This window comes from Homarus americanus, unplaced genomic scaffold (assembly GCF_018991925.1).
Source record: "Homarus americanus isolate GMGI-L3 unplaced genomic scaffold, GMGI_Hamer_2.0 scaffold26351, whole genome shotgun sequence".
Lineage (NCBI taxonomy): Eukaryota > Metazoa > Arthropoda > Malacostraca > Decapoda > Nephropidae > Homarus > Homarus americanus.
Window position 1 is genome coordinate 7,208,491 of NW_024724368.1, and position 16,741 is coordinate 7,225,231.

Sequence of the window (16,741 nt, forward strand, 5' to 3'; positions counted from 1 at the left end):
ATAAGCTTTACATACACACACAGACTCACGAACATTACACATATTACGTGCCCACAGCCGCTAAACCATGCTATAAAAAACAAAGATGAATATTTGCAGTCCATGAGCAACACGGCTTGATGTAGGAATCCTCCACCCTGACGGTAAGTTGGAGGTGATGAGAGGCCAGTGTGGCACGGCAGCTCCTTCGTGCTTCTCTCATCTGTCATTTCAGGTTAAACACCGACGGTCTCTCCGATGTTAAGTTACCGAGGGAGGGCGAGGGTGTAAAGCACGTCTACTGTCACTCTAGACGCCACAAACATAACGTAATCTATAATCTTAGTGGTGTCCTCTGTGTTAAGAATAAGTACGACATAGCGATAATTTCAATACTGCATATTTCTACTTTCCTTTCTAAATTTTGAACTGGTGTGTATGTATGGTCGATTGTGTTGTTAAACGTGAGACAATACGACCAGTGGAGTAGCGGTCCGCATTATCGCCGAGCAAGCGAGTAATCCCGGTTTCGATCCCCGGTATGGTGAAACTACGGACAAGTTTCTTTATGTCTACCCAGCAGTAACTGGGAACTTAGATGTTAATCGATTGGCGGATCGTATTCCTGAGTAATGGTTAGCCAGTGCAGTTGGACTATCCTTGACACTGGGTGATACATTAACTCTGGGTGCTGTTGCTGTGTTGGCGACAGCTTCTACACTTTAAACAAAATAACGTCAAGGTGTCGACCACGAGTGGCAACCATTATTAACATACTGTAATACATACTACGAGCGAATATCATCAATATTCACCTACCCTAACCATACCTAATTTGGTGAAGTTTGGCTATGTTAAATTTACCATATACACAGAAATTCGCATAGCACTCTAATAATACAAACAAAAAACATCCCTATATAGCAAACTAATCCTTTATATTTCAAGGCTTAATATAACGATAATAATATACAGGTGTGGCAGCTACCAACACCATCAAATTTTGTACGCAACTGTACGTGTATCTATTTTGCTTTACTTCCTTATAATTTCTTTAGTGTCAGTGTAAAATCAGATCATGCTACAAAGGCATCACGGGCTGTCTCATGGTTTACTATTATAATATATTTGGTTCTCTTATTTGTTTATTTTCAGGAAGAGACAAATAAAATTTAGGGAGACAACAACAAAACAGAAGATAAGTCTTAATATTTCAGTTGACTAAAAATAATACCAGAGGGAAATTAAATAAGATATTACATACCAAAATATATTTCTTATAAACATAGAAAGATCATACAATGTGTTTCTCTTTGTCAGTAAATCCACAGGGACATAGACAAGGACTGAGGCAATTTTCATCACCTTATATGAACCTGAGTTTGGGTTAGTCACTGTACTACTCCTTGTTTGTGTCCATAAAACAAGCGTCTCAAATATGTTCCTTGAGAGGTTGATTTATGTATACAAACATTAGTTCTATGGGAAAACTGATAAAAAAAAAGACTATAACATAACAAAACGAAACAGGTTAAAAAAATTAACATTCCTTTGAAGCGGCTGGTTAAGGCTGTCTATACAGTGGTGACAGCGTTGAAACACTGATACCGCCACCACCGCCGCCGATGCTGACACCACCATAGCCGCCACCACCGCCGCCGATGCTGCCACCGCCAAAGCCACCACCGCCGCCAATGCTGCCGCCGCCGATGCTGCCACCGCCAAAGCCACCACCACCGCCGCCAATGCCGCCTCCAGTGCTACCAATGACATCGCCGCCACCCTGGACAGCAGAGTTGAGGGCAGACTGGAGGTCCTCGCCGGTGGGCAGAGTTGGGTTGTCTCCTTCACTGTAGTTGATGAAGAACACCTCAGGAGTCTCTTGTTCTGGTGTTGGTACGTGGATGACCTGTTGGCCGTGTTCAGGTCGCTTGTTGAGGACGTACACGACGTTCCTTGTTTGTGGTGGTGGCACGACAATGGGTTCCTGGCCTGGACCGTTCTCTGGGGTGCGAATGAATAATATATTGTGTTCAACTCTTGGTGGAGGAACGTATGGTTGTGGGCCAACAATTGGGTGTATTGGAGGAGCACTGTACACGTACAGATTACGAGTGACCTGAGGAGTCACACAGCTGCCGTCCACATGACGAATCTGTCCAGGACCACAGCTGCCTCCAGAGCCCCCATAGGAGCCAGAGCCGCCTGAGGAGAATCCTGAACTGCCTGAAGAAAATCCAGAGCCAAAAGATGAGCCTCCTCCGAGCCCAAAACCTTCCGAAGAGGAACTACTGGAAAATTGTGAACCAGCAGAGAAAGCTGGACCAGAGGGCTGTGAAAAGCTGTAGCCTTGAGGGGCGCCGTGTGAGGCCGCCGCCAGCAGGGACACAAGTATCTGAAAAACATCAAAGACGTGTAATGGAAGTGTTGATAGAAGTGTAATATTCAGTAAAAGTTGACGGGGACTTTTAAAAATATTTCGTTATTAAGCAAAACAATGTTACTAATCCATTTGACAGACACATGCTGACTTCACACCAGAATCTGTGTTGCTATGTGCTTGCATACTGTATTATATTCTAACCTGATAATGTGTGCATATATATAAACTGAATAAGTTAGTTTAAAAACAAATAGACAAACGGGAGTGGCATTCGTCCCAGATAAAATAAAACAATGTTTACACTGTTCGAGTGTTTAAGGTGTTTGGTTAACACTCGTGCTGACTTATACGACTTTCTTCTCATGGGAAGGAACTATTAGAAATATCAGGCATTACTTCAGAAAATGAAGCTACTGGGGAGGACTTAAGCGTGGAATAAGTAAATACTGAGATGCGGCTCTTCATCTATATACCCGAGACAAGAAAAGGGATACACAAACACAATGACACCGCAAAATGTGGCGGGCAGGTGGACGAGGTTCTGCTCCCCGCTACTCACACTGACTCCTGAGTTTTGTGTGGTACTGAGGGATGAGGAGGGAGGCACTTCCGACAACTAAACGTATTAACAGTGAATATTGAGGGAGTAGGTCACCTTGAATATGGTGACTAAGTGAGACAACGAAGCTTGAGTCCTCTTCTTGTATTTACTAGACGCAAATTTTAAAAAATCGCTGAAAAAAAGTTTACATATTATAAAATTTACATTCTTCAAATTCTATTAAAAATGTTACGGCGCCACGGGATACAGCTGGATCATGACTTTAGTACAAAAAAGAATATTAATAACTTGTAAAAAAAAAGTACAAATTTCTATCATGGTAACGAGATCAGTTATAGCCCTCCTAACACCCAGTGGCACACGTATTAAGTAGAATCACCGATAAAAACTGATTAAATTATGTACTGCTAAAAGAACAAAGACATTAATTTAAGAAAAGGCAAATCTTTTAAGCAATTCTGTATTCTTGAGTAGAGTTGCCGGTGAGCCAAGGTTACAGTGACCAGCGGTAGGCGTATAACACAGATAGAGTCTTCCAGCCACACAAGCAAGGTGTACCCAGACGAGATGTACACCGGAGTAATCGTGGAGTACGTCATGAACTCCCGGATATGCGGCCCAGGTAGCGCATTAGTAACAAGGTGAAGGAATGGACGGCACCTCACACCCGGCAGAAAGCGTGTGCCACTCACCAGCAGCTTCATGGTGCAGTGTGCATGTAGTCTCAGGTCGTCCGCCGCCTTATATACCTGCCTTTCTCTTTACCCCCCCCCCCTTAGCCTTGCAAGTATTGCTTTCTTTACCCTCCTCCCTAGATTTTCCTCTCTCTTTCTCTCTCTCCCTCTCTCTCTCTAGTTATGTGCAGGCAGGCCACACCGTCCACCGACCTCACGCGGTTCACCTCAGTCAACAATACTTCCTTTACCGACGATGTAAAAATTCCACTCATTATACTCTTAATATTTATATTCTTGTATTTTTGTATATTAGAGTATCTGAACTTTGTATTTACGCCTTATAATACATTTTCATTTGACTGTTTATTTGGATGTCGTTGGGCTTAACATACATTACTACGTGGATATTATGTATGCTTGGCCCCGTAAATAAACTAATTGATGACGTAGGTTAAGAAGTAAAGATACCTAATGATGACGTCGGCAGGGGCGTGATCAAATTGGTGACGCTATTGGTCAACATGGTTATCAAACTTGGTGACAACACTGTAAGTCAATATGGTGATGAAGATTGGGTTGGGTGTTAGTCTGAGTCATGGTGCAGTAGGTGTAGTGTGTGTGTGTGGGGGGATAGGGGGAGGTGTAGTGTGTGTGGGGAGGGTAGGGGGAGGTGTAGGTGTAGTGTGTGTGTGTGGGGGGTGTAGTGTGTGTGTGGTGTGTGTGTGTGGGGAGGGTGGGGGGTGTGGTGTGTGTGTGTGTGGGGTAGGGTGTGTGTGTGTGGGGGTGTGGGAGGTGGAGGTGTGTGTGTGTGGTGTGGTGTGTGTGTGTGTGTGGTGGTGTGTGTGTGTGTGGGGGGTGTGGTGTGTGTGTGTGTGTGGGGGTGTGTGTGTGTGTGTGAGGGAGGTGTGTGTGTGTGTGTGTGGGGGTGTGGAGGGTGTGTGGGGTGTGTGTGGGGGGTGTGGGGAGTGGTGGTGTGGGAGGGTGGTGGGAGGTGTGTGTGGGGAGGGTGTGTGTGTGGGGTTAGTGTAGGTGTGTGTGGTGTGTGTGTGTGTGTGTGTGGGGGGTGGGGGGGGTGGTGTGTGGGGGGTGGGGGTGTGTGTGGTGTGTGTGGTGTGTGGGTGGGGTGTGTGTGTGTGTGGTGTGTGTGTGGGGGTGTGTGGGGGTGTGTGTGGTGTGTGTGGGTGTGGGGAGGGGGGTGTGGGTGTGTGGGGGGGGGGGGTGTGGTGTGTGTGTGTGTGGTGTGGTGTGGTGTGTGGGAGGTGGGGGTGTGGTGTGTGTGGGGAGGGTAGGGGAGGTGTGTGTGTGGGGGAGGGTAGGGGAGTGTGGTGTGTGTGTGTGGGTGTGTGGGGAGGGTGTGTGTGGTGGTGTGGTGTGGTGTGTGGGGTGGTGGGGTGTGTGTGTGGTGTGGGGTGGGGGGTGTGTGGAGGGTAGGGGGGAGGTGTAGTGTGGGGAGGGGTAGGGAGTGTAGTGTGTGTGGGGAGGGTAGGGTGAGGTGTAGTGTGTGGGGAGGGGTGGGGGTGGGGTGGTGTGTGTGGGGGCTGGGGGCTGTGGTGTGTGTGGGAGGGGTAGGGGAGGTGTAGTGTGTGTAGGGGGTAAAGGGGAGGTGTAGTGTGTGTGGGGTAGGGAGGTGTAGTGTGTGCAGGAGGTAGGGGGAGGTGTAGTGTGTGTGGGGGTAGGGAGGTGTAGTGTGTGGGGGGTAGGGAGGTTTGATGTGTGTGTGTGGGGGGAGGGTAGGGGAGGTGTAGGTGTGTGTGGGGGTGGGGAGGTGTAGTGTGTGGGGAGGGTAGGGGAGGTGTAGTGTGTGGGGAGGGGTAGGGTGGGGTAGGTGTGTGGGGAGGGGTGTGGGAGAGGGGTAGGGGAGGTGGTGTGTGTGGGGAGGGTAGGGGAGGTGTGTGTGGGGGATAGGGAGGTGTGGTGTGTGGGGGAGTGGTAGGGAGGTGTATTGTGTGGGGGAGGGTAGGTGTAGGGTGAGTGGTAGGGGAGGCAGTGTGTGTGGGGAGGGTAGGGGAGGTGTGTGGTGTGTGTGGGGTAGGTGGGGGTGTGGTGTGTGGGGAGGAGGGGGGGAGGGTGTGGTGTGTGTGGGAGGGGGGGAGGGGTGTGTGGGTGTGGGGGGAGGTGTAGTGTGTGCGGGGAGGGTAGGGGGAGGTGTAGTGTGTGTGGGGGGGGAGGACGGTAGGGGGGTAGCGTCCTCCTCACCTTCCTTCCTCCGCTCGGTGAAATGAAAACACATTAGCGTTTCTGGCGTAGAGCACCTTCACCCTCCTGCCAGGTAATGTAATACACCACATCATGTCAAGACTAAAAAAGTTTGACTTCACACACACACACTCACACACACACACACACACACACACACACATAAACAAACACACACAAACACATACCTGTATTTACACACTTTCCTTATATAAACACCGTCAACTCTTATCATGCCCCATCCCGGATACGTATGTGATCACCCTGCTTACTTCTACTAGTTTAACAAAAAACTTTGATACTCATCCTATCACATTACACACGAAAGCAACCAACCACACCGGGTTTTTTGTTGTTGTTCAGATACAGGATGAACTGAACAGGTTTATATTCTGTCTTTTTTAAATTATGGTCTCGGGTTTTGCAGCCAGAAATACTTTTTTAGATCTATCGTGTTTCTACATTTTTTTTATTCTACATAGATTTTATGTAATACTGATTATAATATTCCACTACAAAAGTATTCAATTTAAAAACTTATTATATTAGTTTACCAAGCCTATGACCACCCTATCAACTTATTAACCTAATTACCTATATCACACTAACAACCTATCAATTACCTATCAATCATAGTATAATTACCAATATTACCTGACGCGCCTACAATTACTTTACCTTTCTTACATGAATTACTATTAATAATGATGGCAATTCATATAGCTAATCACTTTTCCACTGTAATTATTAATCTAACTTGCTTATTAACGTTCATTTAATATGTTAATAAGAAAGAGTCGCCATTCTTCTTGAGTCAGACACTTGATAGGAAAAAGTCTTATCGTTACGGAAGCTCGAGTTGGTGAAGTGGAAGGGAGGCACGAAGGAGTAGGTGGTGAGTGGGGGGTGTACCACGGTGGGGCAGCTGGTGAGTGAGGGGGTACCACGGTGGGGCAGCTGGTGAGTGAAGGGGTACCATATTGGGGCAGCTGGGGAGTGAAGGGGTGCCACATTGGGGCAGCTGGAGTGAAGGGTACCACGATGGGGGCAGCTGGTGAGTGTAGGGCTACAGTGGGGCAGCTGGTGAGTGAGGGTACCATATTGGGGCAACTGATGGTGAGGTACCATATTGGGGCAGCTTCAGGAGTGAAGGGGTACCACGATGGGGCAGCTGGTGGTGAAGTACCACGATGGGGGGCAGCTGGTGGTGTAGGGGTGCCACGGTGGGGCAACTGGTGAGTGAGGGTACCATATTGGGGCCCAACTGGGGGTGAAGGGTACCACGATGGGGCAGCCTGGTGAGGGGGTACCACCATATTGGGGCAGCTGGTGGTGAGAATTACCACGATGGGGCAGCTGGTGAGTGAGGTACCACGATGGGGGCGAGCTGGTGAGTGTGGGAGTACCACGGTGGGGAGCCAACTGGTGAGAGAGAATTACAATATTGGGGCAGCTGAAAGGTAGTGAGGTACCACGGTGGGAGCAGCTGGTGAGTGAGGTACCACAGTGGGGCAGCTGGTGGTGAGGGGTACCATGTTAGGCAGCTGGGGGTGAAGGGGGTACCACGATGGGGCAACTGGTGAGAGGGGTACCATATTGGGGCAGCTGGTGAGTGAGGGTGCCACGGTGGGGCAGCTGGTGAGGTGAGGGAGTACCACGATGGGGCAGCTGGTGGTGGTACCATATTGGGGCAGCTGGTGAGTGAGGGGGTACCACGATGGGGCAGCTGGTGAGTAAAGGGTACCACGATGGGGCAGCTGGTGGTGAGAGTGCCACGATGGGGCAACTGGTGAGTGAGGGTACCACGATGGGGCAACTGGTGAGTGAAGGGGTGCCACGATGGGGCAGCTAGTGGTGATCAGGGGGTACCACGATGGGGCAGCTGGTGGTGAAGGGTACCACGATCGGGGCAGCTGGTGGTGAGGGTACCACGATGGGGCAGCTGGTGGTGAAGGGTACCCACGATGGGGGCAGCTGGTGGTGAAAGGGGCACCAAGATGGGGCAGCTGGTGAGTAAAGGGGTACCACGATGAAGCAGCTGGTGAGTGAGGGGGTACCACGATGGGGCAGCTGGTGAGTGAAGGGGTACCACGATGGGGCAGCTGGTGAGTGAGGGGGTACCACGATGGGGCAGCTGGTGAGTGAAGGGGTACCATATTGGGGCAGCTGGTGAGTGAAGGGCTACCATGATGGGGGAGCTGGTGAGTGAAAGGGGCCACGGTGGGACACCTGGTGAATGAAGGAGTACCATGATGGGGGTAGCATGACGTGGCAGGGAATGATGCTACATGAACCGGCGCGTAACAGGATCGTGTCAACATTAATCCTATGGTTGGAGAATGTGTCATAGCCTGGTACTACCCATCACGCCTCTCCCTACACACGACACATGACGCGTGCAGTACATATAACATGATACAACAACACACACAAAACACGATATAATATTGTATATCTATCATCCTATCATGATACAACCCTGTACATCAACCATGGACACACTACATTTAACATGATATAACACCTTTTATTTAATAGGAAACAATAATGAACAAATAGCACGATACAACACCATACAAATAACATGATACAACAGTACATTTTATCATTTCTTGTATATATACAGAATATAAGCGTCTGGATTCGTGTCACAACAAACAATTCTCTCACTTTCTGATTAAATACAATAAAACTCTCTATAGAAGCTTTAATAATGTTTTCTTCACTAATCTGTTGATATAACTTTCACCTCTACGGTACAAAAAAAATATAGCTACCTAAAAAAAAAAAATCCTACAGTAACGTAAAGAAAGTTCCTATATTCTATCTCATAATTTTTCTTACCCACAAATCATGCGTGAAACATATATGAAATTCATCGTTGAGCAGAAGAAAATATCAGTCATCTTCACTTTAATTATTGTCGAGGATGTGAAAGCCCCGTACCCTGTAGTAGGTTTCTTTACAACGATTCATCAGACGTCTCAAACGAACAGATTTACCCAGACAGCGATCTTTAAGAGTTCTTCTGACAACATACATTATATTTACGAGAGACCAGTACGATATATATTCCTCGTATCTCATGACTTTAGAACACACCCACAGAATAACTTAGGATGAAGTAGACAAAATTATTATCCAAAAATATTACGATAATTAAACTGAAAGACTACCTTCAGAATAAACTTTTATTTAGCACCAGCAAAAAAAAAAAAATTAATGAATAGGAAACTTCAAAACTTCCTATACCATATCACCTAACTTAGTGGTTCCCAAACTGGAGGGTCGTTTTGTTTTCTGGAGGGATTGTGAGGTTAAACTTGCTGGTAACCACTAAATGTGTCTTTAAGAGAAGCAAAACATTACGAGAACACACACACACACACACACACACACACACACACACACACACACACACACACACACACACACACACACACAGTGACCGGGATTAGCCACCGCTCGATATGATTCATGATCCTCCTCCCCCACACCCAGGTTTAGAAGGTGTTTTTTATGTCATACTGGCCCCATTAGCCATCCACAAAGTGTTCTTGAGAAGCAATCACTTTGACTTAACATTACAATTGGGGTTGATCATTATTACAAAGACTTTCATTTGATTCAGTACAATATCTTATAAATCAATTGATAGATCAGGAAATTTAATAAACAAACTTTAATACCATTTGCGACATATACAGGAATATTTTTGGTTAAACAGATTATATTCATAATGTGGAGTGTTCGACGCAGACACGTTGTCAACAGGTTCACTATATCGAGGAGCGTCAAGAAATATGTTCAACAATCAAAGGTTTACTTCACCATAATTATATCGTCTTGTTGATGACGTCATAATACTCGCGTCAGACCCATGGAATTCCACTACGAACACAAGAGGTGAACGAATCCAACACAATGGCGGGATAAGCCGGGAATGGAAATGAACTTAACCAAAATTTATGTTCATTACTTTACAATAAGAGCAAATCACAAAATTTAGATATTTACTACAACTGGTGTCAACGGATGAATCAAACTCAAAAAGAAAGTCAAGGTAAACTGGAGCGTCTTTGGTGAAACGTCATATACTGAAAAGCAAGATGCCTTTTGTCTATACATATTTAATTAAGGGTACAGCATGTAAAAATTGGTTACCACCTGTGTTGTCTTGGGAAAGAGAAGCGTAACATGTGAACGAAGATGATAACCTCAAGAGCAACTCAAAGAACGAACAGATATATGCTGGATAACACAAACAGACGAGAAGCTAAACGCACTGGTGAGATGTGAAACCAAAGTACAAGATCTTATCATAAGGATAAAGGAACTCACAAGGCGGTAAAGGTAACAGGTCACGAGTGGGTTCATGAATATCCTCTCAACTGACCTCCACCGCAGCCTGGCACCACTACTGGCGTCCACACCGAGCCTGCCCCGCGCCCGGCTGCCCCCGTCCACCCACCGCGCGCTCATGGACTTAAAACACCCATGTATGGGATAGGGTAGGATGTCTAGTGCCTGTACCGACAGACAATAACTAACCCATGACACAACCCTAACACACTATTAGCTTAGCTAGGCGATCAGCCCGCTCTCTCTTACCTCCTCCTAAACTTCTTCAATTTCCGAACTATAACTTCCTTCCCCCACCTCTAATCTTCTTTCACCCCTCCTTTCTCTACAAAAAAAAAAAAAAACCCGAGGACACCACCCCCGGCTCCCCGTCCCCCACCGGCATGACGGCACCTGGGGCCCCATCCACTCCAGTTCTTCACATCAATTGACCACCATGCGGACATGCTAGTGGACTACGTATCTACGCCAAGAAGGACGTCCCCTACCAACCTCTCGACGTCCCCCTTGAAGCCGACACTACCGACGTACACGCCATCACAATCACACTAAAAGGTATGTCCCTCAATATTGTCAATGCCTATGGCTATGGCCTGGCACTTGACATTAATAGGGACCTGCCACACTTTGCCATAAACAGATAAATTGTACCGGGAAATCTCCCCCCACACACTCATCATTCTGTCACTTTATGTAACTTGCTGAAAAAATCCATGACCCTTCAGGCTTTTACGCCCTTAATGTATGAGTTATAAAGGCAAGCATGAACTCCGCATGCTTCCCAGATGGGCGATGTAAACGCTTCTGCGCTTCACCTTGCACAGGATGTAAGGGGTGCCCAATAAACTAGACCCCTCGGGGGCAATCTAAAAAAAATCCACGCGATAAGAAAGGGGTTCAATCGGCAGGGGAGGCTTAAGATAGTGGGTCACTGATGAATAGACAAAGTGATGACTCAACAGGTGGACGCAGGACACACCACCACCTTGTCAATTCGGCAGGGAGGGAGTGTAAGCCGCCTCTGCCCCACAATTAAACTAAAAAACAATATGGTATGGAAAGAAAATCGCACTTTTGAAAGCCACCCCAATACGAAGGTGTCAAGGCTCCACCTACCGCTACCCTCCCATACACCACCTCCCTCACTCCTTCTAAATGGATCCAAACTACAGCTACTCATATGAAGATGTTTGGACTAGACCACCTGTACAAAGTTGAGACACAACAGCGCTTCCTGCCACCCTGGCGGACAGTTCCCTTCGATATCACAATACCGACATATCCGCCTAAAAAATCAATTATACAAAGCATTTATCTCCAACACACTGCCAAATTGAGAGCTCTTGAACACATACACACTCTACAGACTGATGATAATATCACACAGACCATCTACACTGATGGATCTCTTAACACCGCCTGTGGGAGGACTGGAAGTGCTATTGTTGTGACTCAACCTGACGGTAATATAATTGAGAAAGGAGTTAGAATTAACAACTGGGCATCCACTCTACAAACTGAATTAGTTGCCATACTCACAGCTATTAAATTCATTGAAACCACTGTTACTGACAGTCTAATTATCACTGACTCTCTATCCTCACTACTTGCCCTTGACACCCTCGAATCAGGTTGTCACGCTCTTGTCTCTGAAGCCAGACACAAATATGCGTGCCTTGTTGACAGGGGTGTCAAGGTCAAACTGTTGTGGATCCCCTCTCATATAGGCCTCATAAAACATGACAGAGTTGATGCCCTCGCCAAACTCGCGTCTAACAAAGACACCGTTGAATACAATTTGGGTCTGTCAAAAAGAACCCTTAAAACTGTAATTAGGAAAGAACTTATTGATGAGTTTGACGCAAGTAGACTAGTGCAAACAGGCACTAGTCGATCCATAGTTTACCATGATGAGATGTATCAAGTGAAACATGTATATGGAGCAAGTAACAAGATCACTAGATTACAAGATGTTGTAACCGCTAGATTAAGGTTAGGATATAAGTACCTTTGGCAGTATGTTCCTCAAGCAGATGTAAACAAAACTAAATGTAAAGTGTGTGGCCATACATATGGCCACACACTCGAACACTACGTCCTCGACTGTGTGAAGATAGAACCTTTTAGGGACAGGTCCAAGCACAATGTGTGTGAAATGGCACAACACTTCATCTCTAATGGCAAGGTAGCCGACATATTAAGATTGTATCTACTTTTTTGCTCTTAGTAACTATATCAGTTCTCATGTACAGAACCAAATACGCAATGTGCTTGAATACTTCTCACGTAAATGTGAATAACAAAGTGTGAGGCCAGACATACTGCCTCACACGCCTGTACTCACGCAGTTGTGAATAAGTTACCCTTTATGTATAGAACTAAACAAATAATGTAATTGAAATACTGTGTAACATTCAGTGCCATAATATCCTGACAACGGGGGTTAATTATTATGACCCGTTGTAAACTCTACTCTGTAATCCTTTTGCGCTACCGCTCACAGGATGAGTGTGGGGTGCACAATAAAGTAGCCGCTGTAAGCGGCAAAATAAAAAATCAATCCCTTCCCTCTCTGCCTGCCGAATTCTTTATATCCACTATACACTACCTACCACCGAGAATTTTTGAAAGTGTAAGATGGATCACCCTCGTGTATTTATGCTTTAAAACAACACGAATGAAATTACCGGGCAAATGTTTTTTTTTTTTTTTTTTTAATTTCCTTTGAAGCCAAAACCGCCGTCAGATACAAGGAAAGAAGCTGTAGAATATACAGTATATGATATTTGCATCTCTGTTAATTGGATTTCTGTTTTCTGAGGGCTATTACTGCCCAGGTGACCTGACGAAGAAGTTTAAAACTGAAACTAGACCTATTTTAATATAAATGTTTAAGGCAAAAGACGACGGCCGGTGAGCTGTCAAGACGCCGACCATCAATCAATCGGCATACGAGGCGTGTAGTGCTGGCCTTTGTGCGTGGGGGTCAACACACACACACACACACACACACACACACACACACACACACACACACACACACACACACACAGTTTGAATAATAAATAGATTATAGATTATTATTTTTTTAACAGCTAGAATGAGAATTTCAATAAAATGTTGACTCAAGTAAACATATAACGAGGAGGCAACATTTCCCCGTCAGGTAGTAAAGGTGAGGAGAGACGCTGGGTGAGAGAGGTTGGCACACAGTGGTCTATTGTTCGCATGGTAATTGTTAAGATGAACATCGCAGACCTTTTTCATCATGGCGGCTGCGGTATCAAGTTCTCTTAAAACAAACAAAATAAAGACACCTAACTCAGCCTGACACACACACAGCATTATCTAACGAAAATATATTCTTAGATGTTAGGTTAAGGTAAGTAGTTTAGGTTGCCTGAGATTTGTTATTGATATTGAAACAGTTTATTTAGCCAAAAAAATACAGATACAGAGTGAATAATGACAATATTGACATGGCTGAGCCAATTGAGAGTCCGAGCTCTCTTGCGTTTTAAAAGAAGTTGTTGTGGTTAAATTTGGACAATCTGATAATTATCGCATTTATAGAAATTAGGCCAACTAACTGGATAAAATCGACCTCAACAATGTTCATAATTTATAACCTCCACATTAGCAATTCTACACTGAATAATTCCAATAAATTGTGTCAACACAATAATTAATGTACCCCAAACTGTCTACACTTTCCCTCTACCTGTCTATCTGTATCTAACCATCACTACCTCACGTGAATATTGTCGCTTACTTCAGTACAGTACATACTCATTAGACGCTGCGTCACAGGATGGATACAGTATACACTCTTAATATTCGTTAAACAACTAAACCTAAGTATTGGAGGCTAAGTCTACCAGTGTCGTAAGTCTAGCGCCTGATGCACAAACACGGTATATTGGTAGTAGGTAGTAGACAGCTATTAAATAGGGAGGTACTACCGCCTGGGAAGATATTGGAAGCATAATGTGTTGCCTAATGGTAGACCCTGCTGCCATATGGCATCACAAAAATTGTGACCAAGTCCCAGGTTGCTCATCTGACTTTCTGCCTCATTTACACACAATTGTAGGGTCTCAATAATTGTCCTCTTACTTTAACAACACAACATACAGTACATGTATCGTTTCTCGCTATTTTATTTTTTTTTCGTTTTTGTATTTCTTTATAGTTCTCTATTATTATTACAGTGCTATTATTATTATTACCTTATTTTTTTTATTAAAATGTTTATTTACTATGAATTTTTATTATTATTATTATTATTATTATTATTATTAGTAGTAGTAGTAGTATTAATATTATTATTAGTATTAGTATTAATATTATTATTACACTTTCGCCCCCCCAGGCCCTGATGTGGTTAAGTGATCTGTGCCCGGGTGGGCTAATCCCCGCAAAAAAAATAAATAAATAAAAAAATATATATATATATGTGTGTTTTTGGGCAACACGCGCTGATCTTACTGGTAAAACTTTTCACTTTTATTTGCATCAATCGTGGGTAAAATTTTCACACTCGGTGAATAAAAGGGACGTCTTTCTTTGCATCAAGCTGTTAATTACTAATTGTTAATATAAATTAATGAACACAATTTGAGGCTATAACATGGTAGCTTCAGCTCACAGTACTGCCAACATACCGTAGTTGACACACGTTGACACAGGTGATAATTTCACACACATCGTAACAAATTATATAAACACACACTGAAGTAACATAATATTCGGGTTAGGTGCTGTGCATTTTATTTCATCTTAAGCAAGAACCTATCATTACGTTCTTAAAAATGCTAATGACTTAAAGGTGCCGCGAAGCAGTTACTTCTTGCTACAATGGCAGACACCTTGCTAGAGGTAAGGACAATGAACCATAAGGTAGCTGAAAACAATAAAATAAATCTTCTCCCCCATCAGGCCCCATGTGGCCAGGACGTGTGCTCCGTACATGTAACTCGTCAGTAATATAACTTCACTGGCTTAAGACGATCCCGTGTTAGAATGTGTGCTTACACCAAGGTGAGTGCCCTCCCTGCTTGTGGGTATTTATCTACAACGGACTCGTGGGTACTCTGACTTATCGTCAATCAAAAAGCCATCACAGACCATAAAAAGTTCCGTCACATATACGTCTTCGGTACTGGGAAAGTGAAAGCAGTTGATGGAAGAGATAGTGAACATTTATGTAAACGTTCATGTGGATTCCTTCATGAGTGCAGCCCCCTCGTCAAAGAGAGCCTCCCGACCGGCGCCACTCTTCACAAGAGTCACCCACCCACTACACCTTCCTCCTGAATATCGTTCGTTCTTTTCGTACGTGCCACTTGTTATTTTTATTTAGGTTTGATTATTATACCTTAAATAAATTATGTAACTTTACCACCATAACTACTGCTTATATACACAATGATAAGCTAATTACGTTGAACCCTTATGGATGCGTGTGGTAAGTAGTAGTTAAAATTAAAATAATAAATGGTATAGTCGTTAAATGTCTCTTCGACCTTCAGAGAGAGGGAGAGAGACAGACAGAGGTGTTTACAAGATACAGACCCATATAAATTAGAGAGGTTTAGCTTCTGCGTGTTAATAGTTATAGTGGAGTGAGCGTGTGTGAGGCTGACCCCTGCCTCACCTCAACCGCTACTTAACATGCAGGTGCTGACATCAAGCTTCTGGTCTGGCCTACACAACCGTGATAAAATTTGTTTTGTTTTTTTACTAGTTGAGTGTTGCCATAAGATATGATTTGTTTATGTGGTGGTGGTGTGGTGTTAAGAGGTTGACGACACCATAGTTATACTGTAGTGAAAGCACTGTCACTACAGCACCGAGCCTGAAACACGCTCACACGATATGGTGTCCAGAACCTGTTCTCCTCCAGATATTCTGTAGCTGGAAACCACTTTATAAGCAGCAATTTCCTGCTGGGTAATTGATAATCTTCTGTTAAAATTAACAGTCTGTCAATATCTCCTGGGCAAATTAATACTGTTTATTTTTATCGATGTTGCCAGCACCAAAGGTTTTCTATTTGCAGGCTGACGATATAAGACGCCGATATGAAGCTGATGAGTAATATTCTGCCTCAACTCAAGACTTCCCTTTATATATATATATATATATATATATATATATATATATATATATATATATATATATATATATATATATATATATATATATATATATATATGTGTGTGTGTGAACACAAGTGCTGCAGTTTATGCAAGTTAATGGTTTTGTCCCATGGATATAGCGAACCTCATATAATCAAGCATTATGCCAACATTGCTTAATAATAATATACAGTATATTGGTATTAACAGTGTTAAAATGTATTCTAGAAGGTGAATTACAAAATATTTCATCGACATATTTTTGGTTTATCTAAATACTTCAACCGACACATATATAAACAATGCTCACTAAGCTTAGTTACTACACAGTAAAAATTTCGAAAAATCACATTTTGAGATTTTTAACGAAACAAAATCACAAATAAAACAGGATCGACTTTTTCACAATTAAACACAATTTGATAAAACAAAACAGTCATTA

At 44.0% G+C, this 16,741-nt stretch overlaps 1 protein-coding gene across 1 annotated transcript; it reads right to left on the bottom strand.

Moving 5' to 3' along the window:
• Positions 1-1,235: 1,235 nt before the first annotated feature.
• On the bottom strand, positions 1,236-3,659 carry LOC121864301 (ATP-dependent RNA helicase A-like). Its single transcript, XM_042363391.1, has 2 exons — positions 3,617-3,659; positions 1,236-2,374 (listed from the first exon to the last, which is right to left on the bottom strand). The coding sequence occupies exons 1-2, from the start codon at positions 3,626-3,628 to the stop codon at positions 1,544-1,546; spliced, it is 843 nt and encodes a 280-aa protein (XP_042219325.1). The 5' UTR covers positions 3,629-3,659; the 3' UTR covers positions 1,236-1,543.
• Positions 3,660-16,741: the final 13,082 nt, after the last annotated feature.